This window comes from Ictidomys tridecemlineatus, chromosome 3 (genome assembly GCF_052094955.1).
Source record: "Ictidomys tridecemlineatus isolate mIctTri1 chromosome 3, mIctTri1.hap1, whole genome shotgun sequence".
In the NCBI taxonomy this organism is placed as follows: domain Eukaryota; kingdom Metazoa; phylum Chordata; class Mammalia; order Rodentia; family Sciuridae; genus Ictidomys; species Ictidomys tridecemlineatus.
This window is the reverse complement of record NC_135479.1, coordinates 187335553-187357996: the sequence shown is the minus strand read 5'-3', so window position 1 is coordinate 187357996 and position 22444 is coordinate 187335553. Positions and strand designations below refer to the sequence as shown.

General features: G+C 35.5%; 1 protein-coding gene across 7 annotated transcripts in view; it reads right to left on the bottom strand.

Annotated features, from left to right (window-relative positions):
• Robo1 (roundabout guidance receptor 1) overlaps positions 1-22444 on the bottom strand; it is a 1016703-nt gene that overhangs the window by 12135 nt on the left and 982124 nt on the right. For all 7 annotated transcript variants that reach the window (XM_078044437.1, XM_078044436.1, XM_078044438.1 and 4 more), the window contains 4 exons: positions 22076-22220; positions 18196-18444; positions 9498-9904; positions 6444-6596 (listed from right to left, as the gene is read on the bottom strand). In XM_078044437.1, the coding sequence (XP_077900563.1) occupies positions 6444-6596; positions 9498-9904; positions 18196-18444; positions 22076-22220 (954 nt within the window). The remainder of the gene's footprint in view (positions 1-6443; positions 6597-9497; positions 9905-18195; positions 18445-22075; positions 22221-22444) is intronic.

Below are 22444 nucleotides of genomic sequence, written 5' to 3'. Positions count from 1 at the left end.
GAAGAAAAAGTAGGCCCTAATATTCATCATGTGGGATTAGGCCCCAACTTCCTTAATAAGACTCCTATAGCATAAGAATTAAAACCAATAATCAATAAATAGGATGGAATCAAACTAAAAAGTTTCATCTCAGTAAAAGAAACAATCTGTGAGGTGAACAGAGAACCTACATCTTGGGAGCAAATTTTACCCCTCACACATCAGATAGAGCACTAATCTTTAGGGTATATAAAGAATTCAAAAAGGTAAGCACCGAAAAAACAAATAACCCAATCAATAAATGGGCCAAGGACCTGAACAGACACTTCTCAGAAGAGGATACATAATCAATCAACAAATATATGGAAAAATGTTCATCATCTCTAGCAATTAAAGAATTGTAAATCAAAACTACTCTAAGATATCATCTTACTCCTGTCAGAATGGCAGCTATTATGAATACAAACAATAATAAGTGTTGGCGAGGATGTGGGGAAAAAGGTACACTCATACATTGCTGGTGGGACTGCATATTGGTGCAGCCAATATGCAAAGCAGGATGGAAATTCTTTAGAAAACTTAGAATGGATCCACCATTTGACCCAGCTACCCTCTCCTTGATCTATACCCAAAAGACTTAAAAACATCATACCACAGGGATACAGCCACATCCATGTTTCTAGCAGCACAGTTCACAATAGCTAAACTGTGGAATCAACATAGATGTCCTTCAGTAAATGAACGGATAAAAAAAGTGGCATATATACACAATGGAATATTACTCAGCAATAAAAGAGAATAAAATCATGGTATTTGCAGGTAAATGGATGGCATTGGAGAAGATAATGCTAAGTGAAGTTAGCCAATCCCAAAAAACAAATGTCAAATGTTTTATCTGATATAAGGAGGCTGACTCATAGTGGGGTAGGGAGAGGGAGCATGGGAGGAATAGAGGAACTCTAGATAGGGCAGAGGGGTGGGAGGGAAAAGGAGGGGGAAGGGAATTAGTAAGGATGGTGGAATGTGATGGACATCATTATCCAAAGTACATGTATGAAGACAGGAATTGGTGTGAATATACTTTGTATATAACCAGAGATATGAAAAATTGTGCTGTATATGTATAATAAGAATTGTAAAGCATTCCACTGTGATTTATTTAAACAAACAAACAAACAACAACAACAACAAAAACAGGGTGGCCAAGTCATAAACTCAAAGAAGCAGCATTCACAGTCAAGGACCACCAAAAATGGTCACACTTGGGATTAAATATAGTGCTTACCTGATAATCCACAGATGTCAAGCCTGATAGATTGTGCCAGACACAAGTATATAGCCTTCTGTGTTTAATACATGAATTGGATTGTACTTTTTTTTTCTATTTACCATGTAATCATATATTTTTTATAAATACATACTTTTTTGAGAAGTTTTCATAACAATTTGTTCTATTAATATATAATTAATTTAGCCAATGTCTTCAGAGGAATATGTAGGCTATTTCCAATTATTTTATTATTACTGACAATGGTCTACCAACTATCATTTACATGTACCAATATGAGAAACTTAAACGTTAAAATTGTGACTTGAAGATTTTTACAATAGTATATTGAAGGACCTAGAAAGCATCAGTTTTAATCTAAGAGTCTATTCTTATATTTAAAAAATAATAAATGAACCCTTATTTTTTCCTAAAAAATTGTAAGATTTTCTTAACTAATTTTCTCTTGACATTATAGGCTAAAGCTTAAGGCATTAGGATTCATGGCATTGGTCTTTGAAAGAAGCAGCTTGAACTCACATTTTTTTTTTTTTTTTTAGTACCAGCTGCTGTACTTGAGAACCCATTATAAAAAGTGATCAAAGTTTTAATTTCAATTTCTTGTTGTTGGCTTTCAGGGGCTTAACATGTTCAAGTGTCATATCAATAGCCTCAACATAGTAGTTAATATGGTGGCCAAAGTAGAGCCAACAGTACTAATTTCTCTCTGATGTTAAAATTCTAAGCATTCTGTCTTGCAACATGGATTGCCACTGTTACTAGTACCTGAATTACTCCCTTTGTCCATTATTTCAGTGGATTTTTCAAAAATATTACTTAAAAATAAGTACAAGATGTGTCCTAGATAAGTCCTCCCTCTGCTACTTGTTGATCAAGTTAACAGAAAGAGTTAAAAACCAGACCATAATGAAGGGCCTAAAGGCAGGAGACCCAAGGCAGAGTGCTTTAAATTCAGATTGAACCTAGGACTAAAAACAAGAGGAAGGGAAAAATCCTCATTCAGAGCATACTCTAACTGTAGATGCATTTCTCTACTCTCTATTTACTGTAAACATAAACCAGATTGTAAACTCAGGTTATCAGGAAACAGATGAGTAAAAGCCACTACCATCAAATCACAAATTATCTGTGTTTATCAGCTATCAAATCTAACAATTACCACTAACACAAGATCATACAAAGTCTTGGGAACATATAACTCTTAAGACACAACCTATTACCACATGTTCCATTAGGTGCTGTCTGTAACACAGGTCAAAAGTAGAACTCAGTGATGATTTAAAGATTCCAATTCCTGTATATAATCGTCACCATGTTTAATTGACAATTATAGAGGAATGCTAGCAGGTTTAATTTCTCATATAAACATGTTTGCCCAAGAAATTATTTAGGATTATAAAATGATTATGAACTCAAACCAGGTATAATCACATGTAAACAATACACCTATGTGAAATAGTTTTTTCACGTAATTCATGTCATAAAGTAGTTCAAATTGGGTTTAAGAACTGGGATAATGGACCTGATTTACATGTGTGTGTGTGTGTGTGTGTGTGTGTGTGTGTGTGTGTGTTCTTTCTTTATATAAGAATACTAACTCACTTCTTACACAAGACTCTAAATAACAAATTATATAGCATGTACAGAAATATGTAAGAACATGTGTATGCAGACAATTCTGCCAGCACAGCATTAACTCACTATAGAGATTCTGCACCCTATTTATTTAACTGCTTAAAGTCCCAAGACCTTGTAATTAATGATAAATCAAGTCAAAATAACATCATTCCAAAGAGTGTGGTAAATTTATAATTTATGAAAAGTACAGCTAGAGAAATAACGTAGATTTGGTTTTTAAATCAAGTATGTAAATGTATTGGAAAGGTTGAAAAGAGGGGGTGGGAAGAATCTATTAGAAGGTCCTAGAAATGCACTTGTGCTTGGCTTTAACTCCATAAGACTTCAGCTGATAAATATTCATATATTTTAATCCTATCCTCCATCTGGGTTAAACTTGAACGTGGCAAATATGAAATAAATAAATAATCAGATGCTGCCTGTCAGTCTGACTGTGGTGTGAAGCACGATGCCGATGCCTTGCATTCAGCAGTCCCACAATGCAAGCATTCTGGAGGGGCTGGTAGAATCTTAGGGACCAGAATATGTCCCCCTAAAATTCATATCAAAAAGTCCTAACTCCCCATACTTCAGAATGTGACTGTATTTGGAGTCTCTAGAGAAGTTATTAAGATGAATTCTCTGGTGTGAGTTTTCATCTACCCAAAGACATTCTAAGAAGTGGAGATAGGGACACAGATACACGCAGTTGGAAGATTATGTAAGACACAGGGACAATACCCTCATCTTGAAGCCAGAGAGGCTTCCCAAGACACCAACCCTGCTGTCACCTTCTTAGTGATCTTCTAACCTCTAGAGCTCAGGAAAGAAATGTCTGTTGTTTAAGTCACCCAATCTTTGGTAGATTATTTTGGCAGCCTTAGCAACTACTATGGGGACTGAGAAGACTCATTCCAGATCACTCTCTCAGTTCCAAGTTACTCTTTATTCTTCTTCATAGAGTTTACAAAAATTCTACCAAGGGAATACAGAATTTGAACTAAGTTTACAAAGTAAAAGAGCTACAAATGCAAAACTGATACATCATGTTCTAGACAGTGGACATAAATCTATAAACTATAATCAAGCTCATCCATGAGTCTATGCATTACATTCAGAAAAAAAGAAAAGCCAACAAACCTTCCATATCTTACTGATACGTGGAATTCACATTCTAACAATTGTAAGCTTTTTAAATTCTATCTCCTTCCCACTTCTCCTTTTAAATTATTATACAAATTTTGTCTGCTTTGAGCTTCATTGTAGAATGGTTTGTGAGTATATGTTTAAAAAATATAATGTAGTAAGTTGATAAAAGAGTTTGTGAGAAAATGACTTTTCTTCCTGTCATACCCATAGCCATTAAGACTATGTACATTTCAGAGGGGGTAGGTAGCTCAGTGGTAGACTCTTGCCTCACCTATCTGAGGCCCTGGGTTCAATCTCTAGCGCTATGGAGTATGGGGATACATGAATTTCTTTTATTTGATGCATTAAGAAATATCTGCATTTTTGTGGTTTTAATTAATTGATGTGCATGCTGGGATATGTATAAAATATAGCTTTATTACTTTTTCTCCTACCCACCAGTAAACACACTGAATTAAATTCAAGAAATATTAGTATAATAAGCATAACTTAGCAAAATGTTGAAGGGAAGTTAAATATATAATTTAAAAACAGTTTTAGTTATTTCTCCATTTGATCTAATTTTGTTACCTAAAGAAAATAATTATTAGCTTCTATATTAAAGTATGTACTATGATAATTTTGCATAATCACTTTTGTGAAATAAGCAATTAGAAATCCAAATAATGTTTCAGATTAACTTTTTGGCTTTACACATGTTTCAATATAGTTCTTTGGTATTCCTGAAATTAAATTAAAAAAAAAAAAACTTGTGTGCTTCATCATTCAATTTAAGTTATTATTCAGGGATTAGTTAGAATTTACATTTAATTATTAAACACACTGAAATAAGTACTGGGGAATGAGGACAATAAATACAGATAACAATTTTCAAGCACAGTGTAATTCATAACTACAATGCTGTATTTTTCAACTTGGCATGTTTGCATTACTTAAAACATTTTCAGGGGGCATTATTCAATGCCATGTTTCCCAAAGAAACACACATAAATAAGAGGTGGAAAGATCTGCTTTAGGCAGATTTTCCTTTATGCATTCAATTTAGATGTGTTTACATCCAGGCTCCATGTTGGCCAGTTTTCCAGTTAGGAGCACTCTCTTCAAGATAATAAAAATTGATAAAACAGTCATAAAACTTGTAAAATGGCATTACAGGGATCCCATAAATGTAAAATGGCTGGTAGAGTTGGGGAATTTACACCTAGTGTTTGTCCCCTCACAGAAGCAAACACGCACAAAGCCACTGTAATAACCCTTCAAAATCAGATAATATTCTGACAGCTCAGTTTCACTGACAAAAGAGTCCTGGGCGGAAGCCAGGAGGCCCAGGTGCGCTGTGTCACGCCAGTATTTAATGTAGTCTAATATCAGATAGATGCTAGTGAGAGAAAGTACTCAGAATAAAGTACAGATAATAGCCCGGACAGCCACTCATTGCAAAATTACTTGTGCTCATCGTGCTGTGAGCTTTGTATTAAATTTTTCTGTCAAGTGGCAGGAATCACAGGGAGAAGTACCTCAGAAAACCCTCCTCGTAACCTTGGATAAGGATCTATAATATTAGGCTTTCATATGATAATGGCAAATGATGCCCTTTTTGAAAAATTGCTGACTTGTAATGAAAGTCCTAATCAGATTGTGGTTGCAGAGGACCAGGAGGTGGGGGAACTGTGCCTGTGACACTCTTCGTCCCCCACCCCTTTAGCAAATTTAGAAAACTTGACAAGGTGGGTGAGTTGGAGAGAATTTATCTTACATGCATTTCCGACGAAGCCCGTGGCGTTGTGTTATAAAATGAGAAGGTGGCGGTTTAATAAATGCTGGGCCACCTGAGGCACTTTCATTAAAGTCTTTCTCTAGACAACATCACAGTGGTTTGCATTCTCCTCCCATGCTCCCTTGAGAATACAAGCAGCCCCTCTTCAGTGAGAGTCGATATCGTATGTGAAGGCATGAAGAAGATGATTTGATTTGCCTTTTGGTGCACAAAATAACTGGGTGGTGTTACCACTGTGGGTAGAATTAATATTCACACAAATGTATTGTCTTCTGTTTGAATGTTATGTTGTAAAAAAAGTAAAATGAAAAAAAAATTAGAGATACTTTGGAGGAATCTGACAAAAGTCAATCCTCTGCCATTATTTCAAATATAGTCACATCCAATTGTTTGAAAAATGAAAACTTCAAAATATTAAAGGTATACACTTGTTCTTAAATAATCAATTTATTAGAAAACAATAAGGGCTAGAGGTGCTTGACAAGCTATGGAAGTAGATCACTCCTGTACATAATGTGACACTTACTATCAATAAATTTTTAATGTAATTTCTAATGCTAGTGAACCCATTCACTGATCCCAGAGAGGCAGGGTAAAGAGGCGGGATTCATAGGTGCTCTTCAGTGGACTTACCATCCGTGTAGGCTTCTCTGCGCAGATGTCCTGGCTGGTGTTTTTGTTTCTTGGCTGGTCTGGCTTTCTGCATGACCGCAGCACTCATGTTGCTGTCTGTAGACACAGGACTTGTGGGCCTTGGGCACTGAGATGCATGAAAATGTCGGCGACCTGGGAAAGAAGCAACAGAGCCAGACACATCAGTGAATATTAATTATCAACAGAAACAACAACAGCAAAACACTGAAGCTAGGAACAGTCCTAATTTTAAAAATCACTTGAATAAAATCTAACAAATAGTAGGCTGTTTACCACTCTGTGCTAGTCACTAGAGAAAAAAGCCTAAAAGAATTTCCAGTCTTTATTTTTCTTTTATTATTTTAATCACTTCTTATGTTCTGTAAGAGTTCATGATACTTATTTGGTAAAGAAAAACATTTTTTTTTTTTTTAATTTGTGGTGCTGGGTATTGAACCCAGGGCCTTGCGTATGTGAAGCAAGTACTCTATCAACTAAGCTATATCCCTAGCCCCACATTCCCATATTTTTGCAACTAGAGTTAGTAAATGTTCTTGGACAAAAATATTAATTAAAATTTTTCATAATATATTCAATGTTTGTTGTTTTCTCCAAAGAGTCAGAGTCCATAAAAAATTCATGTTCTAAGAATGAACTGTTCTAATCACATCCTTATTTTAGCTAAATATATATTTTCGACATTCTATGATGGCAGAATCCAATGTATTTCTTTTGAGGTGATCTAAAATTATCTATCTCACATATTTAGATGAACCCAAAATGACTTACATCCCTTTTCTGTCTCAAGATAGTTGCTGATTCTAGATAATGTGACTCTTCTAAACACTGTGTTTTGATGGAGGTAGAGGTAGTTTTTGGTTATTTATTTCTGGAGAAACAATACTCCAGATACCAATGGGAACTGGTGCATTTCAGTGCTATCAAACTCTCTGGCTCTCCCACGTAGATGATCTATTACAACAGGTACAACATACTTAACCCAGAAGGGCAATGAAGAGCCTTTGGCCTTCTGGTGACCTTCCCTATTTTGGTTTCTACAAAATCCAGTCACAAACCCAGAACTCCTTAGTACCATAAGAAATTTCAAACAGACCTGACAACATATATTTTGACTATAAACAGAAGAAGCCACATACAGAGAAATGAACACATTTAAAAATGCTAACCCAAGCATATTAAATAATAGACATTAATGCAGCCAAGTGAGAAGCAAGGTGATTGGATTATTCATTCATATTAACTTCAAGTCACATGGTGAGCACCACCATTTCCTGAAAAGAACACTGCAATAGGCAGACATGTATTTAGTTCATTATAATCATGAGCCAAGAGAAAACCAGAAATGCTACTCAATTACAATATAATAAAATATTAAACCAAAACCTCTCCTTAGCTGTGATAGAGACTATTACAATTAAAGTTACATATCCATGAAAGCAGAGAATTAGGGCTGAGAGGAAGCCCATTACTCATTCTATTGTGTAAGGCCATCCACTGCTCATAGACCCTGAGGCATAAGGTCCTTTACAGATGAATTTTCAACATCATTTCTATGTTTTCCTGATTTAATGAACTGAAAAACACCCTTAATGCAATCTGAAAGTAGTAGTCTGAGATGCTTAATTTCCTGTATTTTTTTTTTTTAGCAGAGAATTAAAAAGGAAAGGGAAACAAAAGCTATATATAAGGTTATTTATTCATTAAGAAAGAGAATTAGGTTTGCATATTTTACTGAATTCAGCAGCTACTGGAAGAAAAGATATTTGTCTAAATTTCATAAAATATAGACCTGACTAAAATACATATATATATATATATATATGTATACATTCCATAATAATAAGATGAAGAAAATTAGAAATCTTTTTTTTCTGCAATATATTCAGGATAAAAAAATTTATAGAGATGACTTAATGATGCAAGTTAAATTTTCTCTGAAAATATTCTATACTGATGAAAAATAATGACCAATGAAGTATCTAGAAAACACAGAAAATTACCAATGTGGTAGTTGTTAGTAAAACAACTAAGTAACAAGTATCAATTGTTGTGATAGTCTTTTCTTTTTCCTAAATATTATCTCTTTTTTTGATGACCACATTCTTTTATTCTACTACTTGCATTTTTAGACTCCAGAAGTACACATGCATGCGTGTGCACACACACACAGACACACATGCACCATACAATAATATATGTATTCATATTCATCCTACACAAATTAAATCATATAAAAAATCTATTTTATATTCAAATTATTTTCTTTATCATACTTGGGAGGAGAAGGCAATAAGCAAAAATGGGTTAAAACATAATAAGAGATACATTCCCATTAAAAATAGGTTACTGGCAATGAGAAAGGGAAACAGAAAATTTATAATGTGCATCTGGATTAACCTGCTCTCTCAATTATTAGATCAAAGAGGAAAAATATTTATGCTTGCAAATGTGTGTGTGTTATCCAAATCTTTAATTTTTCCCAATTAAATTAATATTCTAGTTTGAAAAGCCACGAGGAAATGAGTTTCAAAAAGAAATAGCCTATTTTCCAATGGCTGACTGTCTCACCTGGATATGTAAATATTTCTTTGACAGAACATCTGATTAAATGAAATAAAAGAATTATCATGATAAATTTTATCTGGGTTACTTTATACATACTATGCATTGAGCAACACAAAGCTCATTTAACTGAGTAAATACATACTTTAAAGAAACTAGACCGATCAGTGTGAAACAGACACACAGATATACAGTCATATATATTTATACAATTATACTTAAAATGAGGACATTTGAATTAGCTTCTTTTTACTCTCATTATATAGCATTTATTCAATAAATGCAGAGTTTAAAAGTTTGATGAAAAAAAAAGGAAGGAAAGAAAGAAAATAATACAAATAAATTATATTCTTGGACTTTGGTTTCCTTACTCAATTAAAAATAAATTAGACACCAGACCATAGGTGCTAACCAGCATTAATGCACACACATTGAGCTATCTTTGTGGCTTGGGGAAAGTGCCCGACTTACCACCAGCATCCTGCATCTGCCTTCGCGCCACTTTCAGACCAGCATACTCTGCAGCTGCTGCCACTGCCTGGGCAAAATCAGCATCAGTGAAAAAGGAGCCATCGGAAGAACTAACACTGGAACGCCCACTGGAGATGTTGTCCTCCTCTGAGGCTGAACCCCAGCCGTTGATCATGGACCCAGTGACAGAGCTCTCCAGGTCCCCAACGCTTGAGGCAGGGGTCTGCTCAAGCCCACGCAATAAAAGCCTTCTAGTTTGCATTTTGGCAACTTCCATGTCGGCTTCATCTTCTTCCTCTTCTGGCGCATCCGTATCCATATCTGAGACCAGGGGTCCTGAAATGTAGCCATAGGTGTGCGGGGGAGAAATCGGCCGCGGAGGCGGAGGAGGACTCGCTGGCTGCCTTCTGCATGAAGAGGAATCAAGAGCAAGAGCTCAGCTCATTATCTAAGTCAGGACACAAGGAAGCAACCAGAAATTCACAAGGAAACTGATTTGATCTTTGCTTCTGTTGAGCTGATTTGCTTAGAGGGAGAAAAAAAAAAAGGCTATAAATCTTTTATATCAGAGTTTGATTTTACTTTGGTTTGTATCTCATTTAGGGGCTTCCCTGCAGTACATTTTATTCAAGTTTTATAGAAATATACTCAGCTAAGTCTCATGTTTATCGGTTGAATTGAAAAGTTTTTAAAAGTTAAAATAGGAAGTAATACATATTTTAATGTTTTTATTAGTGCATTATAATTATACACAATAGTGTGGTTCATTGTGAAATATTCATGTATGCACCTATAACATAGTTTGTTCCACTTCATTGATTAATAATCTTTTGGGGAGCATCCACCTATATATTTGTCCTAAAGACTTTCCAAATTATCGATAGCTTATTATTGCCAAAGACAACATTCATTCATCCCCAATTCACTCCAAAAACATTAATTTCTTTCCCTTTCCTTTATTGCCACTCTACAATTCCAAGTGAACGAAGTCAATTCACCTAGACTATAAATGGTAAAATTTCATAGAATTAACAAAGACATATTCAGCACATAGCACAATTCCTTTCATATTTTAATATGTATGTAACATATATGTATTAAATAATACTATACTTTCATTTTAAAAGCTAGGGGACCCAAGAGCAATTTTTCTCTAATTTACTCATTTATGAGTTTAAATGAAGGTATTTGGCTGTTTTAAACTTCCTTGGTTTTCTGTTATTCTATCTATCTCTTTAATAATATGCTTAAAGGTTTTTTTTCTAATGACCTGAAATTAGTTAAGGATCAAAAAGGAGGGTAAAATTAAGTAGTATCCCACAGTCTTAGTTCATAGAGTAACTGATGTTTCAGCCACCTCTCCACAGGCTTGAAGAACATCAGTTAAAAGCAGTCTTTCTACTAACACTACCCAATCTACTCCAGTGAATATAAGATGTCTGAGAAGATAGAGAGCATTTGGACTTAAGTGCAAGAAAAGTCATGAAAAGGTGTTATTCTCAAGGTAGAAGAATAACAAGAGAACAGAACCTAATTAAGAGCATGCCTGCAAAAAAGGGAAACAGACACACAGTGATGCTCAGAAGATGCAAGGTCAAAGACGGGACACAATGGGGGACTATCAAGCAGAAGGTTCATGACAGCACCTCTTCAGATCCTGCACTCCTGATTTCATAGAATTAAAAAACACAGATTCAGCACATGACAGTTAAAATAAATGATAATTATTTTAAACACAACTAACTCACTGAGCACATATTTTGTATCTAAGCATATTTTACAATGTTATCTCAATTCTCAGAGCAATTTTCTGAGTTACTTTTTAAATTATCATTTTATATATGAGGATATTGAAATTCAGAGGAATTAAGGATTTTGTCAAAGTTCTTAAAGGTAGGGTGTCTAAAATTCAGAATTTAAACTCAAATTTTGCTTCCAAGATCATGACCTTCCTTCCTTCTATGAATGGTATTAACACACACACACATACACACACAAAAAAAAGTATGCCAAGAGAGGTGTGTGTGTGTGAGTGTGTGTGCATGCACGTGCACGCCAGGAGAGGTATGTTTCAGTAAAGGACTATGTGTATATAAGTATACATTATTACACATTTTTTATATGTTCACACATGCAGGGTTCTTTAATATAATTCATCATTTTTCATTTCTGGGTGGTTTGTAATGTGTCTGTGTGTGGCACTAGAAGAAATAAGAAAAATGTGCCAAGGCTGGAGTTGTTTAAGAGATTAAAATGGATAATTGTTTCAATGTGGATTCTGTCATACACATAGGAGGAAAACCTTTGTTTAATTTGGAATGCTATAAAATAGCATACTTAAAAGTTAATTTGCAGCCTTTGTAAGCATGCACATCCAAAATACCACAAGAAACTTCTTTTTTTTTTTTACAGTCATGTAAGAGTTTTTAGTACAAAGGGGACTGTTTTGACCATCAATAAAGGGATGTAGAATGGCCAGCTTCCCTGTGAAAGGATGCCAGCATTGCTGTTTGGATAATTCACATTCTGTAGAGCAAAAATGTTAAACAAGGGCTGTCTTTTAACTACTACCAACACGTGCAAATTCTGAAGAAAGACAGGAAAAAAAATGTATTCAAACCATCTGTAAATAAGGCCATCCCGGGGAATGTGTGATAAACATGTACAGTTTGAAATATGTAATATATTCTACTTGAAAACAAAAAGCTATTTCGAGATGCTGCATTCAAGTGGGGCTTGTTGCAAACGAACCTCAACCTTTTAGATTCCTCCCCCTGAGGGGTTTCAGCATCTTCTGAAATAATGTACAAGTATATGACAGTGACTCACAACACTCTAGGCTCCTACGAAAATGATGCCTTCATAAATATGTTCAAGAAAGAAAGGGGTGATTCCATTAATTTATGAAAGCAGGTGTCTCTACAGTTCACCATATAGCATATACCAGGAAAAAGACAAAAGGGGGAAAAATAATCCATACCTTTCAAATCCTTTTTTCTAACACTAGTGTAGTTTCAATTTTTTGGTATAATCAACTATTACCTAGTTTGTAAAAAGACAAGATATTTAATTTTCCTTTACCTTATTTCTTTCTTTTCCTTCTAACAATATCATATTCAACTTCTCTGTATGAAAAAACATCAATTTTCTACTTCATACATGAAAACTATTTTTGCTGTTCAAGGTATTTTTATTATTAACTGCAGTGAATGCAATAGTGTCATTTTTTGAAACAATATGTATCGGTTTAATTATATTATTTTCATTGTTCTTATATGAGAAAAAGAGAAGGGTTGCTACTATGTTAGTCATTTAGTTTATCTAATTTTAGACAATATGGAATATCCTAGAAGCTCATAAGAACGAAAATTGTAATATTAATAATAGTGCAAGCCTTTAAGGCTTATAAAATTAATATTGTGGTATTATAATACTTTTTTCATTAACTTTTTTTACATATATTGTAATATTTATATACACCCCTAATCAACAAGCATAAAATAATGTATTTATTCTTTTTTAAAAAAGTTTTTTTAGTTACACATGGACACAATATCTTTGTTTACTTTTATGTGGTACTGAGGATCAAACCCAGTGCTGTACATGTGCGAGGCAAGCGCTCTGCCACTGAGCCACAACCCCAGCCCCAGTGTATTTATTCTTTTTTTTTTTTTAAAGAGAGAGTGAGAGAGGAGAGAGAGAGAGAGAGAGAGAGAGAGAGAGAGAGAGAGAGAGAGAGAGAGAGAATTTTTAATATTTATTTTTTAGTTCTCGGTAGACACAACATCTTTGTTGGTATGTGGTGCTGAGGATCGAACCCAGGCCGCACGCATGCCAGGCGAGCGCGCTACCGCTTGAGCCACATCCCCAGCCCCTGTATTTATTCTTTAAACATCTATTGTGCATCTATTATTGTGTGGTCCCTACTAGATTTTGAGACTAAGGATTATAAGGATTCAATTTTAAGGCATATATACTGAATACAAACTAACTATACATATCTGGGCCAGACATGATCTCATTTTTCAAAATACCCATAATAATATCTCTAAATTCAAATGTTCTTCTGAAATAAGAGAGGGAATTTGGTTCTACATTGTTAAATCAGAATGAGCTTTGTGACTGCTTTGACCAATAGGCTATAGAAGGAGTAAGATTATGCCCCTATCCCGAATATAGTACTAAACTGATCTGAAAACTTCCTCTTTCTGCCTTCTTTGAAACCAGCTGACATGTTAAAAGTGTCTCTATCCTGAAACCTTATATTATGAGAAGCCCAGGCTTCTGTGATGACACTTTGGAGATGGAGGCTGAGGAATATTGGGACATCAGATATGGGGGATAAAACTAACTTGGCAGGAGATCTTACCCCCACAACCAGGCGAAAGTCACGTAGATTAGAGATGAATTGTCCAACTGAATTTTTTCAGAATCCCAAATTCATGGGATTGCGAATAAAATAAAATGGTTGTTATAGGCCACCAAGTTTTAGAGTAGTTTGTTAGACAGCAATAGAGACAGGAATTCAGACACTATGTTAGAAATTCAGCTGAATAAAATATATTTCTTATTTGAACTTGTAGTCCAGTGGAAGAGATCAGCAATTCATTATGTGTGCAGTCATAATACATTAAGTCAGCACCCTAATGGGGCTATATACGGTGTTGTGGGAATACATATAACAGGCTCCCATCCCTTCATTGTGGTATTAGGGAAGGAGGATCTGCCACTTAATTTTGAGTTTAAAGAATACATAGGTGTTAGCTCTGAAAAAGGAGCAGATAATAGTGTTCCAGGAAGTTGGGCAGAATGTGCAGAGACCTTGAAGTGAACAAGAATTGTTCTTCTTCCAGGAACTGGAAGAAACTTAAGAGTAAAACAATACAGACATTGATGGGGGTGTGGCACTGGGCAAGGATGAAGTCACAGAGGGGTCAGATCACAAAGGGTCTTGATTGCTACATTAAGGAATCTTGTCTTTATTTTAAGGGGAATGGGAAACCATTGTGAGATTTCAAGCATTGATGAAACTTGATCAGCATTGCATTTTAGGAAAATGTCTCTGTACAGCCTTCAGCAGGGGCACAGTTTGAAGAAGGGGCAGGGTCAAAGGCACTGAGACCACTTAGCAGAACATTACTGTAATGCAGGCAAGAGAAAATGGCTGCTGGAACAAGAAAAGTGCATTTATGCCTGAATATATGTGCTTCTCTCAGAGTGATATTTAGGCAGTAAAAATCTGCAGGAATAAGTACTGGGATATATGGGTCTGAAGCTCTAGAATGAGACCTATAGAGAAATAGCTATCTATCTCTAATGATTGCATCATTAGGGAAGTGGCAGGATGATAAGAAACAGAAGTCATTGACTGATGGGACTGATGTTTGAATAGGTAAAAGGATTGAGAAGAGGCTTCACTCAAGGACTTAACTACAGATGAGAGTCCAACACTCTATCTAGTCTCAACAGGGTAGGCACAATTTAAATGCCAACATTAGGGAATGAGCTACATAAATTACAGTATCTATTTAACCCAAGTGTCTACACTGAAAGTTACCAACAGAGAAAAATACACTGTTCAGCGAAAAGAGTAACTTGCAAAATAATATTGGCAAGCTACCAATTTAACACAATGTGAAAACAGGTAGAGATGAAAGTTTGAAAGGATTTTTACTGAGCTCTGAACAGTGACTGCTTCTGACTATACAGATCATTGGTACTTTATATTTTCATTTTGCTTATCTGTATTTTTAAAATGTCATACAGAGTCTATAGTCACCATTTCAAAAGCACTAACAGGATTTTCTTCTTTTTTTTTTTTTATGGGCTCACACCATCTTTTTATTAGTGTCCAGAATTATTTACAGCAATGATCCTGGAAATAAAATTCATAATTTCTTTATAGAATGAAAATTAAAAAAAAAACTTAAAAGCTAAAACTAGTTAAATTCACTATAAGTGCTGCAGGTACTTGGTGTCTTTCTCAATCACATCTGTATACTTCAAGATCATACATGTATTTGTCTCCCTAAAACAGTAGAAAGTAGGTCATTTTCAGTATCAGATTCCAGCCATCATATACTGGGTCGGGGGGGTGGGGGAAACTCTGTGAAGGCAAAGACGTGAGAAAGACATGAATTCTGACATCAGAGAGCTTTGAATTTAAATAGAGCATCAGATAAACAAATAGGAAATACTAAAGCAACAAGAAAACTGATTAACTGAGATGGGAACAGAGCCTGATGAAGATGAAAAAGAAGACTGGTGGATTTTTGCCAGTCAATCAGAGGAAAGCTCCACGGAGTGTTTCTGAGCAGGACTTGGAAAGATGAACAATGCTTGCCAAGCAATCAAAAAACAGCACGTCCTAGACCAGGATGTTGGGTGAGTTTAAGATAAACTCAGAGAATTTCAAACAGACTAATTAGAAATGTTGTGAGAAGGGAAAGAGAACAGTCAGGGGCTTTGAGTGCGGGGCTCCATAGGAGGACTGGAAATGGGGGAAACAGATCCAGACTTCCATGCAATGAATGAACATTTGAAGGTAAAGAGAGAAAGGAAAGAAAAATGGATATCATTTCAAGAGTATGGGAAAATTCCAAGGGACAGGGATCGGGGCCCTGGTCCAGTAGCAACAGAAATGGAAACAAAGGAACAAAATCGTAGGCTATTTTGGAATTAGCATTAAAGGGAAACGGTAAATATTTTAATTCATAGATGGTATGAAAACCACAGATGAGGCAGAAGGATAATTAAGCTCATCTCCAAATGGCAAAGGTATTTTTTATGCTTTTGCCTATCCCTTTGGTATATAAATAAGTAGCCATTAAAGTAGGACAAGGAGCAAGTGTTCACTGCAAAGATGATCAATTTGGGTTAAGACATGTGGAGATGTCCAAGTGAAAATATCATTGTTACACACAGGGAAAAGGTCTGGGCTGGCTAAATAAATTTGACAGCCATCAGAATATAATTGTCAAATCAAGTGATGGGGTGATACACAAGGAGGAGGACAAAAGGGAACTAGTATTTGCTGAAAACTTACCCCTCTGCAGGTACTTAACATACATTATCTCATTCAATTCTCCAAACAATTTATAAAACTGCCATCATTGCAGAGAGCTCAAGAAAAATAAGGACAAAGAAGTCTTTAGATTTTAGCATTAGGAAGTTACTTTCAGCAGACAGATGGAAGCAAAAAGTGTAGAAGCTAGGACACAGTGGGCAGAGTTGTAGCCAGGAACTGTGAAGGAGGAGGTGGCTGAACCACAGTCAGCAGTAGGTGAGTCTGTACCCTGTAACTGGGAGAGAAGGCTACGGAAAGTTTAAAAGCCACATAGTTAATAGGGAAAGAAGGGAGGATTGAAGGGAGGATTGAAGGGAGAGCCTACGGCTGTAATGTCCACACAGATGACAGGAAACTCATGTTTGTTTTTTGTTTTCAAGGAAGGTAAAAAGGATTACAGAAGGAATAATTAAACAAACAAACAAAAGGCTACTCAGGAGGAAGATCTGGGGTTTCAGTGGCCACACAGAGGAGAGTGGAAGGAAATAGGTTACTATTGAGAGAACGAAAGAAGCTTAATGGTCTCTGTTCGTCTCTCATTTGCTTCTAATAAGAGTAGCTGAGATGGCTTGTGATGCTAATAGGAAAAAAAGACAACTTATTTGCTCTCAATCTTCATGAAGTTCAAAGGTTAATACTATTTAAATATATGGCAATCTAAGTTTCCCCTTGTCACACAGGGAAAGGTTTAACTACTTCCTTCTGTTTAAGAAGTATAGGATTTGAATTTGGTAAAACTTCTTAATGACAGAATTGTTAGCAAACACTGCAAATTCTATCTTAATCTGCAGAATAAAATTCAAACAGCACAAACCAGGATTTGTTATTCATTCAAGAATATTGAGGGAAAATCTTCTGAGGCAAATGATATACTCAATATCAAATGATATTAGGAATATGGAAAGCAATAGACACATATTATAATGTGTCAAGAGCAATAAAATAGTACAAACAATATCATCAACAATGAGAGAAGAGCTAACATGATACAGTTATAGCTTTTATGTGGTAGAAATGACAACTGAAGTCACAGATAACAAAAATATGTATTGGATGATGATGTTCACTAGGGTAAAAAGTCTAAACACACACACTCACACCCACACCCACTCACACATTTTGTGTAGTCACCTGGATAAAATAATCCCAACCTATATCAAAGTAAAGGTATCTAAGGTCAACATAAAATGAACACACTAAACTCATTCATTCTACTATGACATTACAGCTATGAAAGAACAAATCATTACGTGGAACTCAATTTTAGAAGATAAGAGAAAAATCTCTTTTTCTAAAGAAAGAAGTGGTTTGCTCATGCACAAGGAAAGTTAAAGTACAAAAAACACCCACCAGCAATAACATGTCATGAGACTAGCAGGCCACGTGTACATGAGTGTAATTATCATAAGTGGGTGAGTATCAATGCCCATTATTTTATGGTTGCAAGTGCCCTGGGATCAATTAATCTAATGTCATGGTCAGCAGTATTACTGATATGTCCTTTATCAGGCTTTACTGTGGGAAAATACTCCAAGAAAATGCTCATGTGATTTGAAAACTGCTTCATGGGACAGCATTCAGTAAGTAGTGGAAATGATCTGATTCTGCTAAAATTTATTTCTAACCACATACCGCCTGTCGGGTGGGTGTTGCATATGGCCAATCTCCTCTGGGCAATCCTGCAACATGGGCTGGAGTTCTTCCTGTGGGGACGGGGTCAGAGTGGCAGTGGACTGATGGCTATAGGACACAGCAGCTGGAGAAGAAGCTGCTCCCCGCACAGGAGGTGTGGGGCCTCTTTCATCTTCCTCCTCTTCTAATTCATCCTGCTGCAAATACATCCGTGCTGGTGGTACAGGACATGGCATTTCTTGATCATAGCTGAAACAACATGTTATGTGTTACTATAAGAACATGCTGACTTACTTCCGTTTCTCCCAATAAACTACTGCTATAGTAAGTGGAATATCAGCTTTGACTTGTTTTCAAATATGAAGAGAGAAATGAATTGTGGAAGAGCTTAATGAAGAAGAGGAAAAGGAAAAATGTTGTACAAGACTTCTAGTTTGGATGAATGAGGAAACTGCTAGGCTACTTGATCACAAAGAAAATAGAGGAAAAGAGTTACACAGAGTGAGACAGTGGGATTAGGAAAGCAAAAGAAGATACAAAGCAACCACACGATTTTAGCATCAACTTTCCTGAGCTAATGTCATCAATTTAGGTGGTAGAGAATAAACAAGAGAGATGTAATGAAATTACAACTTACATAATGCAATACATCACTGCCCTGCTAATTCTTCTAAATCATAGTAAGGAGTCATTGTTTTAAAAAGTCTGCTATCATAAAGGTTTTTGAAGTATTACATATACTATTTTTCTCTGCAAGATTGTAAATTATTATTAGTATATTATACAGGCTGAGAAACCATAAAGAAACAGTAAAGAAATCCACTTAACATAGTTTAACTTAGTGTATATCAAATGTACTTAGTATGTTCTAGTCCTCCAGTGCCACATATTCTCAAGAAGATGCAAAGATGGTATTGCAGATAGTCTGATGATGAAGTTCTAGACCCTGAGCAAAGGACTTTCTAAATTCTTTCAAAGGGAGAGATACTGGAAACAACTTACATAGTTCAATAGAACTCTCTTTTGAAAATGCAAATAGATCATTATTTCTTCAGTTGGGCACAAAATGAACTGGTTGGTTTGAATTTAGGATGGTGAGTGAAAAATACAATACCCCTAAACAGTAAAATGCTCTTCTGCTCCTGGGCTAGATCTGAGTAGGAAACAAGATAAATCTGGAGAGTACTTACACTTTTCTATCTTATCTTATCCCAGGAATATGTTTAATGATTAGAATGACAAAGATGTACTGCATTATATAAACTGTTTGATTACTGTTCTCTCTTATTTGTTCTCTACCACCCCGCCTTGTTTACTTTACCTTAGGAAAACTGATGCTTAAATAATGTGGTTGCTTTTTATCTTTTTTTTTACTTCCCTAATCCTCCTACCTCAATTTTTGTAACTCCTTCTTATGTTTCCTTTGTTATCAAGTAGCCAAGCAATTTGCTCACCTATCCAAATTAGTAATCTTGAAGAGAATTATTCCTTTCTCCTCTTCATTAACCTGTCTCACAATTCATCTCTATTCTACCTATAAGGACTCTCTACAGTCTGTTCCCTTGTTTTCATCTGTTGCATGTCCTACTGCAATAATCTTTTAATTGATCTCTTTGCCGCCAGTCACTCCTTGCTTCGCCATGGTCACATTGTTCCAAAATTGCTTTACTATAATACAAGTCACTGTCAGGTCGTTCATTTGCTCCAAGTAATAAATGGCTCTCTAATTGCTTAGAGAATAAAATAAAAATGCTGCAGCAAGGCATTTGAGTATCGGCATAATCTGGCTTACGTTTGCCTTCCCAGTTTTCCCACCCCTGCCATGTTAGTTCGGCAAAAGTCCATATCTCTGCATGGTCCCAGGATCCATAAAAATCCGTGCTCTTATTTGATAACTTTATCATTTTCAAGGTGAAAAACACCTATCAGCAGATTAGATTCATTCTTCCCAGGCAAAACAAATCTTTCTCTTTGGGGAGAAGTTGTATATCCTGTAGTATTTTTTTAAAATCTACAATAGTATATTTTATTTTAACCCTTTTTAGTCAACTAAAATAGAAGAAAATATTCTATTAAAATAGCCTGGAAAACAAACTATTATGACCAAACTTATCTTCACGATTTGCAGATTCTATATTCGCAAATTCACTGATTCAGTGAATTTGAACCCCCCATATCAATACTAGTGATGTTTTTGTGGCCATCTTCATACATACAAAAAGACACCAAAAATTTGAACCACCTGACATGCATGTACCCAGCAGAAGCAAAACAAGACAACAAATACTTTCTTTTGTCAGCTCTCACATCCTTTGAACAGTTGATTTAGGGCCCACATTGCTTGAAATTTTCTTGCTTAATATCAGTGATTTCCCTGTTAAAAATGGCACCCAGAGGAAATGTTAACATGCAGCTTGGCACTCCTAACTTAAGAGGGTTGTGATGTGCCTAACAGAGAAAATGTGTCTATAACAGATGTGTTTTCTCAGAAATGACACTATATTAATGAAAAATATATATTAAATAATGGTGCTTTAAACAAAACACATATAAAAAAAGGCCTCAGATCAACCAAAATGTTGTGCCCTGAGGCTCAAAGAATCTAACCCTATATTTCCCCTAGAGACATATTCACCAATTCAGTGTTCAAAGCAACTTTATAAAACATAACTACTATGGATAATGGGAATCACCTGTTAACATTTTTGTAAAAGAATTTTACTTGAAAATATATGTTATTTAAAAATGATTAAAAAAGAGAAGCACAGAGGTTTTGTTTTCTGTGCACAGTTGGGACTGTAAAACCCCTTTTTATAAGAATTAAAAAACAAAGCCTTTATTTCTATAAAGTCATTGAAAAGACTATTTCCAAGTAGATTTCATTTTTTTTGTAGTTAATTCTCTAAGTCAAGAGAATTCTCTGCTTTTAATCTCACTACTAAAGCAGCTGTTTTGTTTTGTTTGAGGTATCATGTCCAATTATAAAGATTCTGGAATGAGAGGAAGCACTCTAACTTTTCATTTTTTCATGTGGACTATTTGTTCTTGTTAAATCCTTCTGAGAAATAGTTCAGGGAAGTTTAAACCTCTACAAGTAATTTTCAGCATAATGTGATAATATCTAAGAAAAATGTAGTCTCCAGAAATTGTGGTATGTAAATCCACATAATTATTTTATGAAAACTTAACAATGTGTCAAAGAAATTCTAACACCGTCATGTATCACTTAACTACAGGAACATGCTCTAAGAAACACCTTGTTTAGGGATTTCATGACTGTCTGAACTTCAGAGTAGATTTAGACAAACTCCCATGGCATTGAACACAAACCGGGCTAAATAATATAGCCTATTGCTCCTAGGCTCTGAACCTGTATATCATCATACTTAATACTGAAGGCTTCTGTAACACCAGGGGAAGTAGTCAGGTACCTAGGCACATCTAAGTATGGAAAAGGTACAGTACAAATAATAGACAATGGGAATTTTTCAGCTCCATTTTAATATTATGGGAAGAGCATCATATATGTGGTCTGCCATTGACTAAAATGACCTTAGGCAGTGCATGACTATTTTGAAAATCACAAAATCATATGTGAAATTCTATATATACAAACTCAAGATTTCCTGTGTGTGTATGTGTGTGTGTGTATGTGTGTGTGTGCGTGTAATTCCCAGTTCCTAAAGAAGTTTCTAGAGCACTCATTCTTTTATGGGCATCCCTGAGGAGGGTTTTAAAGCACTACTGATCAACATTGTGTTATTTAGAGATAACACTGTGAACTTCAGGAGTCAGTCTCCTCTTGGCAGTACAGTGTAACAACTACTTGGGTGGGTATAAGCAAATGTATTATACCATTCACTGGTTATGTTCCGCCTACCTTTCATCTACAGAAATACTGTACTCTTCACTGTTGCCATGGGGAGGAGGATGTGCTGGGGGAGGAGGAAGCAGGTCTGCCCAGTTCATGCCACCCTGTTTGGGAACCTTGGGTGTCCGTGCCCCTTTCTTGTGCCCTTGACTTCCTAGAGAAGAAATGAAGTACAAGTCTTTTATTTCTGGCCTTTAATTTTTTTTCCTATTATCCATGATTAATTATTTTTTGTGAATATGATCTTATAATTTATTCAGGTATATAGAGATAAACACACTTTTCATTAATTTTAAACAGAATTTTATAGAAGAGAAGAAGCAAAGAATTGCCAAGTTTAACTGTAGAACGCATAGCAAAAAAGCAATAAAACCATAA